The 18,060-nt window shown below is 36.9% G+C and overlaps 1 protein-coding gene and 1 long non-coding RNA gene across 3 annotated transcripts in view; both read right to left on the bottom strand.

Annotated features, from left to right (window-relative positions):
* The window catches only part of TOP2B (DNA topoisomerase II beta), a 72,532-nt gene that overhangs the window by 46,517 nt on the left and 7,955 nt on the right, over positions 1-18,060 (bottom strand). For both annotated transcript variants that reach the window (XM_052797928.1, XM_052797937.1), the window contains exons 2-6: positions 5,845-6,018; positions 5,085-5,175; positions 3,673-3,736; positions 2,266-2,411; positions 1,403-1,500 (exon numbers count right to left, since the gene is read on the bottom strand). In XM_052797928.1, coding sequence (XP_052653888.1) covers positions 1,403-1,500; positions 2,266-2,411; positions 3,673-3,736; positions 5,085-5,175; positions 5,845-6,018 — 573 coding nt within the window. The remainder of the gene's footprint in view (positions 1-1,402; positions 1,501-2,265; positions 2,412-3,672; positions 3,737-5,084; positions 5,176-5,844; positions 6,019-18,060) is intronic.
* Positions 8,244-16,613, bottom strand: LOC128146566 (uncharacterized). The gene is made up of 2 exons (XR_008236784.1): positions 10,866-16,613; positions 8,244-9,884 (listed from the first exon to the last, which is right to left on the bottom strand). It is a non-coding gene; the product is annotated as an uncharacterized LOC128146566 (long non-coding RNA).

Raw genomic sequence — 18,060 nt, 5'->3', positions numbered from 1 at the left:
CCTCCTCTGTTCCATTTTCCAGCTATGCTAGGATTTCAACAGCTACACAACAAAAGCCTCACAGACTTCTTTTAGAAGTTTCCTCTGGTAAAACACTATGCATAAAATTAATTGCTTTACCAAGATTTGCACAAGCATTGGTGACAGCAGATTTGTGGTTTCTGTAAATATGCAGGTATCATTACATTGATGGACATGATTCTAATGCAAATAGAGCCCACCACAGAACTGACTAAATTAGATACAAGTGAGCTAGCTAAACAGTCCCTATTGCCCATCGGTTTAATGCTTTCAATCTACTACACACTTCTATAGAGAGGCTTATTAGTCCCTGTACAGAGACTCAGTAGTCTCCAAGATAACGTCTTTGTGGCTGTGCAGTGTACCAAAGCATGCTTCTTGACAAACCAACTTGCTCAGACTTGACTCAGAAGTCTTGGCATTGTTCCCAGTTTAAGACGACAGGCACATTTATAAGACCAAGCAGAACGCCTACTCACAGCATATATCGAAGTTCAGTTGTATTAGATTTTCACAATTTTTGAAAATAGTGGAAAACATAGCACTTTATCTAAATCATAAAGCATGTCATTTTCAAAAAGTACACTCAAACCAATATTAATTTGCTTTTTGGCAATCAGCAGAAAATATTACATTTTAAAGAGACAGGTAAAACCATTGAAATGTATTGTTTATGTAGTGACATGACAGCATAACCAGGAATCAATTACTTGCCCAGAAAAAAAGAGAAGGAAGCCACCAACTGGGAAAGACTCCCAAGCCAAGGAACTTTGGTATTTAATACTCTACCAAAGTTCTTCAAACTTTTGGAAAGATGACCATCTCAGAGCTATATACAGTAGATCAGATTACCTTCAAACCTTGGTCTGTGTGCTAACAATGATAACAATGAGCAATGGGTTCAAATGGGGAGGGAGGTGGGGTTTGCACTGAAGTTCAGCTAGGCTAATGAAATTCATGACAAACACTGAAAAATCTTTTTCTTAACACTTTACAAAATTGTCTAGATAGTTGTTTCCATGTTTGCACAGCTAAGTAGAAAGATTTTTTGACAAATTATGTAACAGCATTTACAAAATGTTTCCATTAAATATATTCCTTTTCACATGCACATGTATATACTTTAAACAGAAGAAATTTGTTTTTCATTTTTAGCCCCCTAAGGCTCCCAAGAAAGATAGTACTTTACAAAAAAAATAAAATTAATACATAGAAGTACCAATTTTAGGGACTGAACTAACCTAGCCTGCAAACTCTAAACATCTATTTGAATGTTAAATGATTCATTTCATGGAATATTCATGAAATATGGAAAACGTGTTAAATCTTAGATTTATAATTACAGCAAGGAAAAGGAAAAAAGTTGAGATCATTTCTATACCTGCTTAAAGCTGTGTTTGTATTCCTTGCAAGCAGTTTCAACTGTAAACTTTGTACTAAATATATTACAAAGTTTTGCACCATAGCCATTGCGCCCACCTGAAAAAACAACATAGAGTAAGTTTTTTACAGCAGAACCGTATTTATGGTATAGAGAGTGTATACCAATAAAGTAAAATCTTCCTGTGTAGGACAAAAGTTGGGCCACATGTCAACAGCTATCAAAGGATGCTGGAGGTGGAGTTTCCAATCTGGTGCAACTGCTTCTGCCTCTAAATGAGCAGTTTGCTCCTCCCCCTAAGGCCAGGATGCTCCCATTGCTTCCCTTATGTTGATCTACCAGTTGCTTGCTGAAAGGCAAGTGACCTCAACACCCTGATCCAGCTGAAGACTAGGTCATGATCAGACCCAAGTCACTCTACAACCACACATCATAATATGGGCAAAATATATGGGGTAGGATAGAAAAGAAGTAACTGTCATTCATGACCTAAATTAGGGTTACTTTACATTTAGGATAGTAAATCATATCCTAATTTATTAAATTTATATTTCCCCTCATTTCAAAGGCATAGATGTTTAAATGCTTGCATACATTGTAATTAAAATACAAAAACATGTTGTTTGTTACTGAATAACGAGTACTGACATTAAAGATGTAAAGTTCTCTGTAAACATTGGTATTAAAAAAAGAAAAAGTAAGATTTTTTTCTTTAAGTCATTTTACTCTAACAAAGAGCTATAGTAATGGTGACAAAGTAATCACCTGTTATGAGACAGAATAGAAAAAGTAAGAAGAGAAAGCATACTGAAAAGCAAACAGTGGCTTAATTGAATAATACAAAGCATGTTAAATTGTCTTGCCTGTAACTTTTTTCTCATCATCATCATAGTTGCTGGATGTTAGCAGCTGCCCAAAGATTAAAGCAGGTACATATACTTTTTCTACTTTGTGTTCCACAACTGGTATACCCTTTCCATTATTCCATATGCTGATGATGTTTGATTCCCTATAAAACAGTGAAGACATTAAGCCAATTAATGTAATCTTGAAAACAGACTCCTGCATACATTTTACCTGTTCAAATAACTACATGAAATACAATAAAAGACCATATTCTTACTATGTTTATTCACAGCTCTATCAATTTTAATTACAAAACCCACTTCTTTGTGCTTATTAGATGTCTTAGAAGAAGCACAATTGCCCATACATGGCAGTATTTTGTATCATAAAAATAACCCCCAAAAATCTGTTTGAAGAGCTTTCACTATCAACATGATCTGCAACAGAATCCTGAAGTTTAGTGATAGAATTATACTTAAGTTAGAGATGTAGCTTTTTAGGTTTCATTGAAGTCCACCCAGACACAGCCAAGTTATCATCTGTTTAAAACTGTTATTTCCCAGTTATGATAAACTTTGTAACTTATTTTATGCATCAATGCCAAAATCCATCAACATCTGGCGTCATTAATACTTGTAGCTCTCACATAGCATTTTCATTTTGGAGTATTAGAGAGTACAAAATCATGACAGGTCAGGCAGATTTACACTACTATTTCCCTCCCACTCCATGATAAAAGCAATGTGGTCCATAGAAACTGAGAATGCACTGAAAACTTGCAGAAAAATGACTTCTTAGAATATTTATGCTAAAGATTAGGTGTCTAAAACATTTATTATTCAGTTAAATTTCACTGAAAAGGTACTAACAAAGGAACCCAATCAACATCTGTTTAATCACAGTACTTTTCATTAGGAAATATCTCTTAAGTATTCAATTTAAAAAAACAGTGGTAATGACATATTTGCAATCTGCAGTTTCAGTGTGATATAGCTGACTAATTCAAACATAACCTTATCCTAATGCTAAAGGAGTTAACACAGGAGTTCAATAGGTACAAAATTATGTTACAAAACCTCAAGGTTGGTATTTATGATTTATTAGTAACCTGGCTGGTTATAGTTATGTACTGCTAAGCTTTCATCTAATCATGAATTTTATGATCTTCTGGTTTTAAGTTTCATTCAATCAAACATTAATGAGTGGTTTAGGAAAGCAAATTATTATAAATTCAGAATGGTAGTACTTACTGTTAACCACTTTTAATTCACTTTTTCATCTTAAAATATGAAGCTAATGGAAATAATTCCAAAAATATTATTTTGTTTTTAAAAATTCCAATTTCATTTAGTAAAATCATTTGTACAAATCTGAACTACAATAGCACTGGCAAGGAAAGTAAATGAAAACATGCTTTTACTTACGGATCAATGGATATTTTAATACAAGTCATATTCTTGTCCCTCTGCTTATTGTCAGCAGCATTTACTATGAAACAAAGCAGCACAAATTAGCACTTTGTAGGAGCAATAATTAATTACTTGATCTGTAAAACTGGTAGTATACATATTCCACCACAAGTTACAATGGTCTAGATGTTTCTTAATCTGGTGTATCTTTGTATATTCTGTATCTTGTCACTCAAGTCTATAAATATGACCAAGTATCTGCAAGAAGATATTTTTCAACCTTCTTGTAATTACTGACTATTTCTAGCAGTTAGACTATCTTAGAAATAAATATAGACGTGTATTTTGTGAGCCTGTTCTCATAACTGTTCTTAACATACCAAGCACTTCATTCTTCTCTTGCTGTACTTGTTTGGATATTTATTACACGTATTACACCATGTATGTTAAAAACCCTAGAAAATCATATGCATCACCAGATCAGTTTACACATCGTTTTGCTACTGACACCCAATCCTGAAAATGTCACATCCATTAAGAAGTGTTTTGACTGCAGCAAAAGTTATCTCTAAAGAGCCTGTGAGTCTTACAAACTAAGAGTTTACGCAGTTTAGGATAAAAAGAAGGATAACTGGAAATTAACATTTGATCAGAATTTAATTAAACTGCACTCCAATGTATATTAACTACAAACAACAGAAATCAGAAATGTGACTATGGCTATTAACCATGAAAACACATTACAATCATTTTCAGCATTTGTCTTGTCACCCATGAAACAGATGAAAATAAAACCCCAAAACACCAAAGCACAATATCTTGATAGATTATAAAGGTCTTCATACAAGATCAGATATTTCGAGGTGCTTTTACTAAAATCATTAAGTGCAGTTTCATTTTCTAAAAATCATTTGTTTGTGCCTCAGTCACCATGCTTTTAAATGGCAGTATGATATTTATTCATTTTTAAACTGTCTGAAGTCTAGAAATGATCCATGTAAGAATCACCATCACCACCACTATCATTCTGTACAGAAGGAGGTAGTTTTAATGACTCGTGAAATTATGATCTAAGTTAACACTTAGACAACTTTCAGTTGTCTTCTTTCAGAAGAACAATCATCTTTCCAATGCTACTTAAAAATGTGGCCCTAATCAACTTTGCAGATTAAAAATCTTGTAACAATTTGATCCAAAGAATGATCTAGATCGGACATTCAGTAACAAATATTTACACTTTCTTACAAGTTCAACTGAAAACTCTTCCCTCTTTAAACTGTTCTATAGTGCTGGAATGCACTAAAATTTTCATGCACTGCAGTTTAGTCTGTGGCTTAAACTTAGATACAAATTAACGTGCTTTGAGAGCACTCAGAAAAGCGTATACTCCATAATGCTAAAGCAATATTATTGTTAAAAATACTTACCAAGGATTTCATCAAAGATCTTGTACAAGCCTGGAACAAAGGTAACTTCTCTGCAATTCATTCCTACATCTTCATCGTAAACCCACATTAACTACATGTAAACAAAACAAAATATAAATATTTACTGTTTTGGTAAACCAGTCTATGATTCTCTAAGATCTGTTTGCTTCAGGAACTTTACTCTTCCAATCTGATTGCTGCTGTCATACAAGACAAAAGCAGAAGCAGAAGTTTGGCAAAAATTACAATTGTACCCACAAAAACTGCCATAATGAAAAGCTGTTATTTTCTGCTTGGTGAGGAACTCCGACAGTATAGACACTGAAGTTCGAAGCAATTTGTAACTTCACAAAAACAGCTGAAAAAAGTGCCACCAGGAAGCTTAAATTTTCTGTTCTCTACCTAAACAAATAGACCAAAGCATTTTTGGACCTAGAGCAAATGCTACTTACAAATGTATATATATTTGCGTACGTATAGGCATGTCTGTAAACACACACATATATACACATACAGGTGTGTTTATGTTTTGACTGAACTTCAGCACTTTCTGAGCATATTTTTTCAGGTGAACCAAGCACTGCTTTAAAAAGTCTTCTCTTGACCCGTTCCTACTCATGCAAACATAAACATGACCACAGTTTTTAGCATAATTCAGAATACTCAGAAAAGTAGAGATGTGCCTATTTGTTAATCAGAATAGTCATTTCCTCATTAAAACAGCAAAAACTATTAAGACTGTAAATTTAGTGACACTTACCTGAGTTAATGGTTCAACCGACCCAATGTAGGTATCTGGACGGAGAAGGATGTGCTCAAGCTGAGTCTTTTTCTGATAAACTCTCTCAACAGACATCTTCTTTGAAGTGTCATTTTTATTAATGCTTTCCGAGTCTTCCTTTTTTGAAGCATTGATCTGATTATCAAATAATGTCTAAAAAAAAAAAAACCGACACCAACAATCAACCTCATTCATTCAAGCTGTCACTCTCAAGATATAAACAAAACCTGACAGAGATTTAATTACAATCAAAACTTGTCATGTAATTTTAATGTTTTCAGACGTATTAAGATCAAGCTATCCTCTCAACAGAGAAAAATCAAGATTATATGATAGTTTCTTAACAAATTGTAACATATTCAAACTTTAGTGATTTACTAAGCATGATAAACCAAAATAAGGAAACCACAGTATATATTACAAGAGACACCTACTTCCTCAGGTTAAGTATTTATAAGACCCGTTTTGTGCTTAAGCATTTGAATCCAAACCACTGAATACTGTTCTGAATAATAACAGTAAAACAACTCTTTTACATTTTAGTTCAGACAATTCTGTCAGTGGGACTTAAGAAACACTGTAATGCCTCTCCTATGGCTTCTCAATTGCTATAATTTACATTCTCTATTTAACTGAAGTAATTAAACCTGATAGAATCCCAGTTTAGAATGCTTTATGATGAAATAAACCAAGGACTGTAAAAAAAAAAAAAAAAAAAAAAGGAGAGAGAATCACATTGGCTAATATTGGAATTTAAACAGAATTCAAGCCTAACGTGGCTGGAGATGATGAAAAATGCCTCAACTGGAAGAATAAGCAGTGTTACAGAAAACAAATCCACTTTTGGGGGGAGGATACAGGGACTTGGTGCACCTTTCAGCAAATTTTTCCTGATCAATACCTCCTTCCCATTGAACTAAAACCACACAAAAGTTAAAATATCTCAGAGCAATCAAATGTAGGAAAGTCCCATTCTGAGACAGTAAGAGCATATCTACCAAGAGACTAGGTATGACATTTTACAGTATACATTCTTAGTTGTAAATTGGAATTATCTTAAAAATACCAATAAACTTAACTTGAACTCACATGATTTATTTGCCTGGCTAGCAAACATAGCAGAAAAAAATTCTGTCATCACCTGTCCAATACCTGAAATAGCCTCCTTCTCTTACACAGGGTTTACCAACTTTGAAGCAGGTGTTACATGACCAGTAAAAACCATGAACAGACAAATAATGAGGACAAAACCCACTTGCCACTCAGGTAAATATTTTATTCCCATTTAGCTGTTTCCAGTAAACCCCTGTATAAAGTAAACATAGGCTAAACTCCAACCCTGGATTAACCTGTCACCATGTAAGTTTCTCAGCCAGAAGAAAGTATCATCACTACTCTCTTCTATCTAGCCTTTGTTGCAGCCTCGGATAGCACTGAAAGCAAATGGTAAGAGAGCAGATAAGCACATAGGAACAAGGAGGAAAGGAAACTGAACTCACCCAACCAACTTCAGCAGATTCAAAAAGGCCAAACAGCAACCTACAGCATACAATTAACAAGGACAATTCTCCCCATATTATTCCAATTTGTCTTTTCCAGCTTCTACTATTTAAGCTTTGATGCTTTTTTTCTACACACACCCATATACACATCCCCTGCCCCCCACCAGGCAGGCACAGAAATAAAGCATTTCATTCTATTCAGAACAAGGGAAAATACCTTTCTCTTCCAGATTTAGAATCACATTTTTCTAGTTTATTTACAGAAATGCTATGAAACACATACTTTGAGAACCTTTGGGACAAGCAGACTGTGTGCACCAGTGATGACAACAGCCAATTTTTTGGCCATGAGTAAACATGAACAGGCCAAACGAGAATCAAATATTCTCTACTACCCAGTCCTGTAACTGGCAGCATCCAGAATAAGAGGGGGAAAGAACCCAGGGGACCCCACAATTCTGCACCAGGATTACACACAGCAGAGTTGGAACCACAACACTAACTTTCATGATTTTTCTCTGGAGCACATCACACCTCCTGCCAAACAGAGAAGTTGCAAAATTGCATGCGTGTGTGATTAAAGTGTTTTAGTATCCAAGTTAATTTAGTCTCCACACTGTCATCTGGTCTTGAACTGTGACAACCCCACCACCACCACCCTAAAAAGATTAGCCATGGATCAGCCAAGCAAGCAGAAGAGAAACAGGACTTTGCAAATAGATACATTAAACTGATAGATGGAAGAGGAGGAATGAGAATTGTTACTAAAGCAGCATTGCCAATAGTTGCAAGGTAAATTTTATTTCATTGAAGTAGTTTTGTGAATGATGTCCAGGCTTCCCATGAGTTTCACTGTATGTGTATATAAATATTTAATTTTTTTCTATCTTTCTGACCTTATTGGCTTTACTTTATGATCATCTTTGACATCATACTTCACAGGAGTCACCCTTAACACACTTACTGGTTCCATAGCTCTGTTAGCGCTGTTTTACTGCATTTACTTGTTCTAAAGGGACCAGTGATTAGCAGGAAAAGAAAATACTACTTCTCAAATGAAGCAGAAGTTAAGTGTTGAAAGAAGGGAAGAGAACAAATGCAATTCATATAGAAAGCAACAGAATTACAAGCGTAAAGACCACTAGAATCTTGTTCAAATGGAACTGTTCTATTTGCTCCCAATTCTTAGGCTTCAAGAGGTTTTTACAGTCGGTGAAGCACACAATGGCAGTTACCACATGCCAGTTTTTCAGTTGTCATGTACATCAGTTTTGTATTCTTGTGATTGTTCTGAGACAGCTCTCTAGAAAGCTTCTACTTGTACAGCATCTGAGGACTAGGGTCCAACCATGCATCACAACTCAGTAACGCATAAACACAGAATGAGAAATCTTAGCCTAATAAATTTAGACTACAATTTTCCTATCCCCAATAGCTCTACTTGTACCACAATGTTTGGACTTTTTCTAATCCACTGACTCTTGCACTTTATTGTGACTGAATGAGTACCTCTAGATTGTGAAAAATTACTACAGAACAGAATTATTGGGAAGGGATTCCTACAAGCCATTGCCTTTCATACGCTAGGAAATGCATTTCTGTTTTCCAGTGAAAGTCTTACTGACAACCTGGAGGAGCTTATACTTTCCAACTTATCAGTAAGAAATGTATAGAGTATCAAAACTGTATCTTCTGTTGAGACACTACTGCCAGATTGTTGTCATGCTGACAGAGAACTGAGGTCACACCTAGACAAACTTTGCCTAAAAGAGCTAGCCCTGAAGAAGTGTCACTTCTTGGGGAACAGTGAGTTTGCTTTAACCCAGCAGTAGTAAGGATCTCTGTTACTCTACTCCCTGTGACAGCTATGTCTATTATCTTTTATAACACACTAATTAGAATATGATAAGGTATGATTTAAGAGGGGGAAAAACACACAAAACGGATCAGCATAACATTTTTTCTCCCTGGTCAGTGATTATTACCAAAAAAAGGGAAAAAAGTAGTCTTAAAGAACTTTAATTCCATAGTTTTTACTAAGACATCACAAACACCTTTTCAGTATGCTCTACTTAAACATTTGAGTTTCATTGTCACAAAGCAGGACAGATTTTATTTGTACAATCTTCCAAGTATAGTATATCTTCTGTATGCAGAAAATACTTGTGCTATAAACATTCAGAACTTATTTAACTTAACACACTATTGAAACACAAGCATAAAAACAAAAGCTACAAAGTATTCGACTACACAAACTAATGTTATTATGCAGGCATGCAAGCATCAGAAGTCTGCAGAACTGCAGTTTCCCAGATGAAGCCTTTTGTGCTGTGCTGTACTCTGAAACAGAAAAGCAACTCTGAATCCCTGTACCTCTGTCTTGAATGGACATTTTTAGAGTTCAAGTATGTTTAGAACTCATCCCAAAAAAGAGAAAATCTTCATCACCAAATCCATGACATAGATCTATGGACACGAACATCCTCCACAGTCTTCCCATTATGTTTTCCTTGGTAACTTAAAAAAAAAAAAAAAAAATTTAAAGTGCTTTCATCTGCTGAATTTCTACTACTTAAAATGCAAGTAAATATAGCAGGAACGCCCCCCCGCCCCCCTTTTTTTTTTAAACTGAGCGAGCACTAAACTGCAGTGTTGTTAAACTGACAATCTCTTCTGTGTATTTTGGAATTGTCTCAAGAATGCCTTTTGTATTCTGTCCTGTATGAAATATCTTCATATTGTTAGAGCTCCAATAACACTTCTCAAAACAGCACCAGCTGTTGTTTCATGAGAAAAGCCCTAAAGAGAATTAACCAAATGTCACAAAGGGCTTAAGACTTTGGCTTCACAGTAAGTCTGTCTGTTTCTTAACAGGTTACCCAATTTTCAGGGTCTGCTTTGCAATCTTAATGTTGCCAATTTTAAATATTTTTTTTAGACAGTGTTTGACTTTCTCAACATTCTTGTGACATTCAAGACTTTACAGATTCTTGATAGTCTTTCAGACTTTCTAACCCTCCAGACTGGTGACGAATATACACATCCACATACGTGTAAGTCAGCAACGTGACCATCCTTAAGGAGTTTGGAATGCTATAACCTATTGCACTGTGCATTCTTCTTTATAGACCTGCAGTTACACTTCATGCTCTGACCTCAGATGTAGCTAGCATCTTAGACACTCTTAACAAAACAGCATAGTGGTAACTGTATGGAAAAACATACTGATTCTCAGTTGATGGCAGTTGCTGCTCAGTTTACTACACCAAGACTATCGTGCATGCTACCGAAACCATGTTTTATTATGGTAACTGTTTTCTCTAGTATGATTGCAGAGTTTCTCTTTTGGAGTTGTTTTTGCTATAAATTTATCTAGTACTGTGTGAAAGCTATAGTCACTCTTTCCTTCTGCAATCTCAAGAGTCAGAACCCAAGTAGCCTTTAATAGACAGTTTGGCTACAAGACTTTTACTGTCTACCTTCAACCTAAGAACTCACGTTTGGTTTTGGCATCTTCTTTCTTCACATTTTGCATTTTTTATTTCTTCTTAGTCTCCTCTGTTGAAATTTCTGCATATAATAGAGCATGCATGACATCCATATTAAGTCAGAGATTTTTATTGCCTGTTTTTAATGAAAACTGGGTCATGTCACCTTCCTTTGCATTTTGAAATCATTTTGAGTCACCATGCTGAGTTTGGTTACTTATGCTGCAAACAGCTGTACTTCAACATGCAAATCTTAATACACATTTGATCTGGACAGTTTACCAGCCTTGGACAAAAGCTATTCCTATCTAAACAGACAATAAAATGTAAAGCTACAATAAAGAACATAGGTTTCATCATCAGTTTCAATGTTGCCGTAACTGGAATATATATCTTTGGTTTGACTCCTTACTTTAAGTGGAACCTTTACTATTTAAGTAGCTGAATTTCACACTGTCACAAGAAGTTGAAAATCCTGAAAAACATGAATGCCTCTCCCCACTTACACAGTCTTAATGCTGTATTGCCAACTGTCACCTTCTCCTCCATCCTGTAAACTATCTCCGAACAACAACAGAAAACAATGAAGCAAACAAAAAAACCCACCCCCAAATCCGTTTTTCCTCTAGTCTGCCCATTCTTTCTTCCCCATATTAGGTGGCAAAAAAGAGCTAATTTTCTAGATTGGCAGACAAGCATAACTGAACAGAGAAGAGACATTAGTATATGAACGAGAAGTTACCTTCACTTTGCCTTTTCTGCCTTAACCTCCTAAACTACTACATGCAATGATTGTTCTCCTGAAAGGCAAATGCAGCCCTGGGACGTAAGAATTTAGAAAAGCACATGCCACGTGTCCTACATTGCCTTAAATAAAGTGTAGGATCAGCACATTTAGTGGGACAAGACAGTAAATTTTGAGTGTAATTAAGCTGTAAAACCTAGGGAGGTTAATTAAGTAATGAAATTCAGGGATGCGGTAGATTTTCTACCACTTACAGTTCAAAACAAAACTACCTCTTCTGAGGAAAATATGCTATACCTCAAAAAATTTATAGGTACAATATGGTAATTACTACGTAATTCTATGGATAACATGCACTCGACTGTAGTGTGGTGTCATATATTGGATCATAATGGCCTCTAGTTGCCTTAGACAAATAGACAACGAATACATTGTTACCTAAACATTTTGCAATTTTCCCAAAGAAAACTCTGGCTGAGAATACCTCCCACCATGAAAACAAAACTGGAGGGAGTTTCAAAATAAACCACTCTCCTGCTGTGTTTAACAAATGGTTTGGCTCTCCTGCCAAGATGAAAATGCACAGAAGTAACAGTTCCCTGTTACCACAGCAAATTTCCATCAACTATTGCATACCATTAGTGGCATGAACTAAATCTCTCTATCGTATCCTCCCCAAAGCTGGTCATAAGAAAGAGTTCCCAGTAAGCTCACCCAGAGCTAGTCTCACTCCAGTGAGACTAACATGCTTATTCATTTTAAATTCCTAATTTTTTTATCTCCTGGTTTGGACAATTTTCTCTGGACTCTGAAAGCATCACATCACAGAGTTTCGTTATGATGATTCAGTTATAGAATAGCTTCAGGATGGTCAGATTTCCCCATTACAGAAAAACAGAACAGTTAATTCCTGCCAAAAGGGAAAAATTCCTTTCTTCCCTCCTTCTCTGCTCCATATAGTGGAATCAAACCCACCTCACAATAAGCCAGTTCAAGGAGCAAACAGAGCCTTCCCCCTATTTTTCATCAACTAGAAACAATCAGTTGTCCACTGGCTCATTTTTCTGAACAAGCCTGCTAGAAAATCAGGCAAGTAGTAGTGCAACGAAAACAGCAGAAACATACAGCTAGGAAGATAAGGTTAAAAAATACCCATACTTTTCAGCAGATATCATTAGATTGTCATTTCATAGTGCAACTAAGCATTCTTAGAATTACATAGCTTCATCTTCTTGTTAATAGCTAAAAAAATAAAAGCATCATCATTCTTATTTTAGGATTATTAATGCACAATATAGTCGCACACTGAATTTAAATGAAAATTTAGGGATTTTCTTCCTCCACAAGAATACCACTTTTGCGCAAATATGTATGCTTACTATAATTACTTCTGACCAGAAAATTATGTATATTGTTCTAAATATGAAGTCACTTACAGTTATATTAAGTTATTACAGCAACAGTTCTGTTTTATTTGGCACAGGTTTGGATACAATCAGCAGTACATTCAGATCCTGATCTTTACTATTTTCTTTAAAAGCAAGTATCTAACATCTGCCCATGCATGCTGACAATTTAACTGAGTTTTACTGGTAATTTTTTTAAGAGTCTGAAATTTTTTAGTTGTCTATCCACTGACAAGTTCTATTCCAATACTAAATTTTGATTCTGTTTACCCAGTATCAAAAAACACATCTATAGATGCTTTGGTAACAAATTAGTATTTTAAGAATCTGTTTTTCCAGCTAAAATTCAGAGACAAGGAAGGAAAAAAAAACCCAAAACCTGACTCTCATGGAAAAGGAATTTTTTCATATTAAAATTTAAGACAATTTAAGACAGTTTTCCTACAGATTCTTAGAACTGTGATCCTTGGAACCACTAAATGAAACTGTTTGGTCACAGAATGACTAAATCCATTTGATCCACTGTTTCATCAGCCAACTCATACATGAGCCCTCCACTAGCTGAGAAATCAAAAAGTTAGAGGTACTGGCATCAGAACTTTAGGTTATCAGCATCTGGCAGCACCTCTTTATAACTCAGTGTTTCCCATATCCTTGCTCCTTTTAATGCTTTACTGCATCACCAGTTTGAGTGCTGTTAAAGTATTCTAGACTCTCAGCACATTTACATTTTGCAGTTGCAAAGATTACTTTGAAAGGGAACAACACAACCTGATAGGTCCTTCTGATGAACAAAATCTTTGAAACCCATTCAGGCTGTATGTCAAATATCACATTCCTAGAATAGCACTGTGATCTTTCCTTCCAGATCCTACAGGTTCTATAGCCAGCTGAACCCATATTGTACCGCAAGGTATTTTTACTCTGCTGAACCATCTTCAGATTAATAAAAGAACTGTAGAAAAAGCTTCAGGCATGAGTAAGACAACATTCAAGACATTCATGCTGCAAGAGAATACACAGAGAGCAAATCAAACAGGCTAGTTTTTCAGCTCATGTTAACTGGCATAGTAACGCAGAACAGGAGTCAGGTTGCGATACACGGGAAGAAGTGAGTGAACCCACACACGAAGATTTTATTCCACACTAGACCCAAAGCCCAGCCTTTTCTAGTCAGCTTCAGGATTACTAGTCACATTACATTAGTGATAGAGCAGAGCCCAAACATCACTTAGAGGTTACTTATCCAACTGCACTCTTCAATAGGAAGCAATTCTCCACTGTACAACAGAATCAAATTTTTGAACTCTCATGAATGTAACAGCTATCAGTATGTTAGGATTGGTATACTTTTATGTTATTTGCATGTCTACCTTGCATTGAAATAGTAAAACACCTTGCCTGTGATCCTTGAGGATTTTGTACTTCTAACATATATGGTGCCCTAAAAAGGAACACAGTATGATTAGTAGCAACCATTAAAAGTCTGGTCCTTAGAATCTTCAAAAGAAAAGCAATAGCAACATAATTAACACAAGGTACCACGTAAATGGACATGAATGAGTTTTTTTCTGTTCTTTTTAAAAACTGTACCAAACATGGAACAAACTCTAAAGGTTTACAAATAATGATCACATTGCTTCCTCTCAAATACCACATATTGCTCCACAATAATATATACGTCAGCTTTTTTATTATTAAAAGTGCCTATGCTAACACAGCCACATTTTCTGGTATTCTGTATTTTCAAAATCTATTCTTTTCTGCCATGTTAAAGTAAATATGAATCCAGTGCTCTTTTAAAAACTAGCTTAATTGATCAACTCCTACATGCAGCATCTATTGCTCCTCTTGAGATTTTACAAATCTTGAAATATTTTACAAGTCTCAAATATACTACATATTCTAGTCTCAATCCTGTAGCAAAATCCATGAGAAAGGAACACAGGTCTGGTGTTCCAGACATTTACAGCAATTCAGGAGGAGGAAAACGGAGGCAGCAACAAGTCAAAAAAGCCTGAGCACTGTTCCAAAACTCCCCCTTCCTCAGCCACTCATCCTCCCACAACATTCCTACAGAAGTTATTATGAAAAACCTTTCAGGATTGCTCACTAAAAATGCTAACAATCTTGAAGATCATCAAAACTATACCCTTTAATTTGCAATTTAAGAATTACATCTTGGCAGGCAGAAGAATTCACCCCTCCGTAAAAGGTACCATATAAAAGACTAAAAATAATTTCAAATATATTGTGAGATTAATTTTTAAATCATTCAGCATTTTCATCATCTTTCTGTTACCTGACTTGTATATCACTCAACTGGCAAAGAAGAAAGTCTACATGGCATATTCTGGAAGATTTAACTAGTACCAGGAAAGGCAGGTTAACATGATACAAGTTCAGGTTTGCTTCCTCTCAAGTATCTGGACTATCTCCCTCCCTCTCCACCGGCAAACTCAGGTAAGGAACTTCCCCCCCCGCAGCTGATTCCTCACATGCTTATACAGCCTCTTATTTGTGAGTTTAAGAAAAATCCTCTCCCAGGTCTGCTTAATAACAAAATAGAGTAACTACCTCACTTCTTGCAACTGCTTTCCTCCAAGCAACTTGCCTCCATTTTACTCCAAGATTGTAACACAATACTTCAAGTTTTCATGACAATACTGTAATACAATAGTGGTGGAAAAGACTTTAAGTTAGGATCACTAAATAGTGTATGATGAAAAACACTACCTCAGCCAACATAGAGCTCAGTGTTGATGCATGGTGGCAATAGCCTGAATGACTGCATGCACTAGAACTCTATATCAGCTGGTCTAAGATGGTGTTATTTTTCCCCAGACACCTTGCCATTCTTGTATCTTTATATCACGGTACACAACTGTCAAGGGAATAAAAACAAGACTGAAATGCTCATACACTACTACACTCTCTCTCCTAACAAGTCAAAATACCCCAGAGCTACCAGAGATTGGACAGCTGCTTTCCAATATCTCCAGTGAAGCTCACACTACCAATGTCTCACAGGTAAAGATGCTCTGCTTAGGGGATGACCCCAGAATTCTAACTGCTCTTACAGAAACACTACATATCAAGTTATCTAGTTGCAAGAGCATTTTTTTTCTTTTTCTCCTACTTTATCTCAGCTTCTTTTGATTTATAAGAAAATAACTTTTCCATATTATATTACAGCTCCTGTGATTTTGTCATGACAAGAAAATATTGTTCCTTGCTCTCTCCTTGAAGATTCCTTCACAGTTTGAGAAAGCTGGTGTGTGAGTTTTTGGCACCTCACTAAGGCAGACATTTCTCCAGTTTTTCCACACACCTCTTCTTCTCACAACTGTTCAATGTCCTAAAGAAGGAACAGAAACAGTCTAACCAGGCCCACTCATTCACTAAAAAGAGTGAAAGAAATCAGTACCTCCTCAAGACACGCAGCTTCCATGAAAGGAAATGTATTGGGTTTGCATGGCAAGGTTTTGGTAGCAGGAGTGCTACAGGGGTGGCTTCTGTGAGAAGCTGCCGGAAGCTTCCCCTATGTCTGACAGAGCCAATGCCAGCCGGCTCCAGGACGAACCCGCCACCGGCCAAGGCCAAGCCCATCAGCAACGGTGGTAGCGCCTCTGGGAGAACAGTTTTAAGAAGGGAAAAAATGTTGCAGTGGACACAGAAACAGCAGCTGGAGACAGGAGTGAGAACATGTGAGAGAAACAACTCTGCAGACACCAAGGTCAGTGAAGAAGGAGGGGGAGGAGATGATCCAGGCACCAGAGCAGAGATTCCCCTGCAGCCTGTGGGGAAGACCATGGTGAGGCAGGCTGTCCCCCTGCAGGCCAGGGAGGTCCACGGTGGAGCAGATATCCACCTGCAGCCCATGGAGGACCCCACGCCGGAGCAGGGGGGGTGCCTGAAGGAGGCTGTGACCCTGTGGGAAGCCCACGCTGGAGCAGGCTCCTGGCAGGACCTGTGGATCCATGGAGAGAGGAGCCCACGCTGGAGCAGGTTTTCTGGCAGGACTTGCAACCCCGTGGGGGACCCACGCTGGAGCGGTCTGAGCCTGAAGGACTGCATGCCATGGAAGGGGCCCATGCTGGAGCAGTTCGTGAAGAACTGCAGCCCGTGGGAAGGACCCACATTGGAGAAGTTCACGGAGGACTGTCTCCCATGGGAGGGACCCCATGCTGGAGCAGGGGAAGAGTGTGAGGAGTCCTCCCCCTGAGGAGGAAGGAGTGGCAGAGACAATGTGTAATGAAGTGACCACAACCCCCATTCCCCGTCCCCCTGTGCCACTGGAGGGGAGGAGGTAGACAATTCAGGAGTGAAGTTGTGCCCGGGAAGAAGGGAGGGGTGGAGGGAAGGTGTTTTAAGATTTGGTTTTATTTCTCATTACCCTACTCTGATTGATTGGCAATATATTAAGGTAATTTTCCCCAACCTGAGTCTGTTTTGCCCATGACGGTAATTGGTGAGTGATCCCTCCCTGTCCTTATCTCAACCCACAAGCCCTTTGTTATGTTTTCTCTCCCCTGTCCAGCTGAGGGGGGAGTGATAGAATGACTCTGGTGGACACTTGGCATCCAGCCAGGGTCAACCCATCACAGGAGGACTGTTTAATATCTCAATTGCAATTCTACCTCACAAATCAGGAAAAACACACACAGTAGGTTAAGCAATCTAGTTCTCTTTTATGCCTTTTTTTTTCCCTTTAAAGTAGCTTTTTAAATTATGTCCAACAAAGGCAAATATAGATCCGATGTTTAGATCTGAAGCCTTTACAGTAACTTTGCTAATGCCCTTTTTTCTTACTTGCTGAAAAAAACTAGAAATTCTTAGATGTGTATAGCGTAACAAATACACAGATTTATCATTTTAACAAAATAAAAAATTAAAGTAGTACTTTACTTTCAGTGGCAAACTGTATTTATATGTAAAATGGAATTGCATCAAGACACAGACAGCATTTTAAAATAGCTTTATGAAATGAAACTAGATGAGCTGATATCATAGAAAAAGTTTAACAACACACGCTTTAAAAAATAACTTAAAAG

This window comes from Harpia harpyja, chromosome 1 (genome assembly GCF_026419915.1).
Source record: "Harpia harpyja isolate bHarHar1 chromosome 1, bHarHar1 primary haplotype, whole genome shotgun sequence".
Taxonomy (NCBI): Eukaryota; Metazoa; Chordata; class Aves; order Accipitriformes; family Accipitridae; genus Harpia; species Harpia harpyja.
Note: the sequence above shows the minus strand (reverse complement) of the source record. Positions and strands in the feature narration are given on the sequence as shown.